Source organism: Pseudovirgaria hyperparasitica (assembly GCF_010093815.1).
Source record: "Pseudovirgaria hyperparasitica strain CBS 121739 unplaced genomic scaffold EJ05scaffold_9, whole genome shotgun sequence".
In the NCBI taxonomy this organism is placed as follows: domain Eukaryota; kingdom Fungi; phylum Ascomycota; class Dothideomycetes; order Acrospermales; family Acrospermaceae; genus Pseudovirgaria; species Pseudovirgaria hyperparasitica.
The window spans coordinates 1,573,392-1,577,206 of NW_022985557.1; the positions used below are offsets into that span (position 1 = coordinate 1,573,392).

The window sequence follows — 3,815 nt, forward strand, 5'->3', positions numbered from 1 at the left end:
GAAACGCCTCCTTAAAAAGAAAGCGGCCCTAAATAAAGCTCGAGATAAGTTCATCTAAAGGCTTAACAAAGCTAAGGGTAAGATACTCTAATTAGAAGAAGAACGTAATAACACGCGGAGGAATGTCTAAACCCTTTAATCTATCCTTGGCACGCTCTTAACGGGAAGTTTAGACGCTATTCTTACTAAGTATAAAACTATAAACCGTAGTAAGGGACCTAGTTATGAAATAGTAGTAGGTGGAGCTATGGTTAGTAATATGTCTACCTAGCCGTAAAAAACGATGATTGAAGAGAACATACTCTTAGGTCTTGTAATGTAGGTAACCGAGCCATTGAGGATGGCATTTTCGAGCACCTTTACTAGCCCTTACCACGCCTTACCGCGGAATGTTTCCCCCATGATAGTTTAGAACCTAATGTTTTTTACTAAAGACAACCTATATACGGAGGTTGTAATAGTAATATAATAAGACCCGGCAAATGAGAAATATAATATCTCTATAGTTGGCGAAGAACGGGGGATTGAAATCGGATAAGTAGCTTAGAGAAGAAAATGATAACTATAGCGTAAGAGAGTTACAATTAAACCGACTCTAGCTTTAACCGTATCGCGGAGGATTAGGTCTATAGTTAGTACTATATATTAGAATAAATACTACTTTTAGTAGGGTAAATCTAAGGATAAAATAGAGGGGGGGGAGAAGAGAAGTTAGAAAACTCTAGGAACTTAGGACTTAGGCGTTTAACTTTTAAGGAAACATAGGGTTACATATATAAGAAGTTTAAGAGACATCTAATAACATATAGAGAGAGAGAAGGATATTACTCTAAGGGATTAGTACCTTAGTACTAACTTAGTAGATACCTTATGTACTCTAGCCTCTTCCTATAGATATCTACTAATATAATAAGAGATATAAACCCTATAGCACTTGGAAGCTAGAGGAGCTAAGGTACATTAGAGAGAATAATAAAGAATAAACTCTAAGAGATGTCTATCTCTTATATCGGTCTCTTCTAAGATAATATTATATTAGCATTTTAGAAGAGCTTTAGAATTGAATTATAATTTTAGTTATTATAAATTACCTAGTCTATAAGAAGGTATATAGAGCGTAGATATATAAATTTATACTTTTTTTTAAATATATAATTATTAGTATAGATAAATATCAAGAGTTATACTTAAATCAAATGGTTTATTAGTAGGTTAGCTAATTAGTAAGTATATTAACTTATTAATAAACTAACATAGAGCCGAACCTCTTCGGTTGAAATCCCTAATCTGGTCGGCACAGCTAGCAGCAAGGATTTAGCGTCTAAGCTTGGGTCGCGACTTACCAAAGTCGTGCAACAAATGCTTCCGAACCACATTTCTAGCTTCAGACAATCTATCTTCGAGTCATTCAATACTTGCTCAACCTGATTACAAGTTCCCTCTTATCCAAGGATGCCCAAGCAACTCCTTCGCGGTCCACCGATCCTCAGGCCTCCACTGCAACATGCACCTCACAAACTGCAAGAATTCTTCCTTTTTTTCTCCGTCCAGATTTTCTTCCGAGCTCTCCAACGTCAAGCCTTGCGGTATACATGTATCGGCTAACCAATTTCCTAATAGAACTTCGGTTAGCTTAAGGCGGTACGTTGGGCGTACAGTCTCACCTTCACCATCGAAAAATTCTTTACTCCGCGCTCCTCTCTCTAGCATATCCGTCGGCGGCGGACCGAGCATCGCGACTAGTTCCGCGAGATGAGCCCTGGTCATGTATCGGTTTTCAGCTGGATCGATGCCGTAGAAGAGATGTTTACTCTCGTAGAGGTCCCAAATCTGTGCACTTAGGTCAATGTCTGGTTTCGCCTCAGGCTTGAGACGGTACGCACCATCGCTCCAACGTTCCAGATATCAGCTGGATAACCCCATTCAGTCTTCAGCATGACCTCTGGGCATCGGTAGACATCTGGTTGCGCGTGATGGATCTGAGGTTTGTCGCCACGAACTGCAGAGCCGAAGTCTCCAAGGACAACACGGCCATACTCTTTCGGCAACCCGAACTGGCGTGTCGCGTAGATTGGCTTGCCGTCCACGACTTTTCGAGGCGAGGGAGATGTCATTTCGGCGTCAACAAAGGCTTTCAAGATGCCCTGGTCCTCAATTTCTATGAGGATGTTGTCGGCTTTTATGTCTACATTTTTGTCAACAGAGTTGCGGGAAGACATGTGTTGAACCGTACCTGTATGTATGATCTTGGCTTCTGTATGAAGGTAATCGAGTGCGAGGAACACTTGCGACAAACCAGCTTTTAGCAGCTCGTCCGTGAAGCGGTGCGCAGGGTTTCTGTTCAAGAGATCCTTGAAACTATCCCACATTGGTGTCTGGACAAGACATCGATGATCGCCACCTTGTCGGGGAATAGTAAACAAGTCAAGAGCTGTCCGGACGTGATTGTACCCTGGATGCGAAGCATTGCCTTGGCTTAAGATACTGTACATGCTGTACTCATCTTCATCCATTCCCTCTCTTATGAAAACTTTCAAGGTCGTGTAAGCATGGTGACTGGTGTACTGTTAGTATAGATAGCATAATTGCCGAATGGTAACTTGCTTCAGATCACGGGCCAGCCAAACAGTTGACGTAACACCAAAACCAAGTTTGCCTACTACTTGGTACTTCGACGCAAAGACATCTCCTATGTTGACCGGATAGTAGACACCCCTGTGGAACTCCTCAAGCTGTTCTTCTTCAAACAATACTGCGTCGCTAACGACTTCAAAACCGGATGTCGGAAAGTTGAGTTTGGGCCATGGTTGTCTTCGAAAGAGTGACTTCGCGAGTTTGAACATAGGGAAACGTGTAAAGAGCGTATCGTAATATAAAGTACTAGGGCGGAAGGCTGCAATCAGCCTTAAGTTTAAGGCTACTTTCCTAAAATTATATAGAGTAGAGTATTATAGAGTAGAGTATTATAGAGATAGAGAAAGTTATATAATATATCTATAATAATAATAATAATAATATTATTATTATATAACTAGATAGAGTAGTTTACTCTATAGATATATACCTTCTCTAGTCTAAGCTATTATTATTATAGAAGGTAATAAGAAGATAGATAATAGTAAGAACTATAGACTAAAGATTCTATATATATAGCCGTAGATTCTATAAAGTAGCTAGTAATTAATATATACTTAACTAAGATATAATAACTCTATTCTTAATATATTAGTAGCTAAAAGTATACTACTAGCTAGTTATTTTTAAAAGAAAGATAGTACTAGTTAAATATAAGATACTAATATCTAAATATACTAGTTCTCTAGAACTAAATTAAAAGATATTAATACTCTAACTTAGTAAATAAAAGATACTTCTATAAAATTTAGTAAAAGAAGTTTATAAATATAGTAAGATAATTAGTAAGGATAAAAGAATACTAGGTACTAGATAACATTTATTAATATTAATATTATTAAGACTTATAAAAGTATTAAATTATAAAAGAAAGTTCTAAGAAAGAAGCTAAGGAAATAGTAAATAAAGGATTTACTACTAGAGGAAAATAAATAGTAAATAAAGAATTTACTACTAGAGAGAAATAGAAATAAGTATCTATAGAAAGGCCTTATCTTATTCTAACTATACTAAATTTATAAGACTTATTCTAGAGAATTATATAAATATAGTATAAGTACTAGTATTTCTAAATAAGTTATATATTAAAAGAATTAAGCTCTCTATAATTCTCTAGTTTCTATTAAGTAAGAAATATAATACTATACTACGACTAGTTATACTTAGTACTAGCTAAACTC

The 3,815-nt window shown here is 36.7% G+C and overlaps 1 protein-coding gene across 1 annotated transcript; it reads right to left on the reverse strand.

Annotated features, from left to right (window-relative positions):
• Positions 1–1,180: 1,180 nt before the first annotated feature.
• EJ05DRAFT_511578 (kinase domain-containing protein) lies at positions 1,181–2,925 on the reverse strand. Its single transcript, XM_033748255.1, has 5 exons — positions 2,605–2,925; positions 2,234–2,556; positions 1,884–2,185; positions 1,665–1,830; positions 1,181–1,613 (listed from the first exon to the last, which is right to left on the reverse strand). Exons 1-5 carry the CDS (start codon positions 2,841–2,843, stop codon positions 1,429–1,431), a joined length of 1,215 nt encoding a protein of 404 aa, XP_033600265.1. The 5' UTR covers positions 2,844–2,925; the 3' UTR covers positions 1,181–1,428.
• Positions 2,926–3,815: the final 890 nt, after the last annotated feature.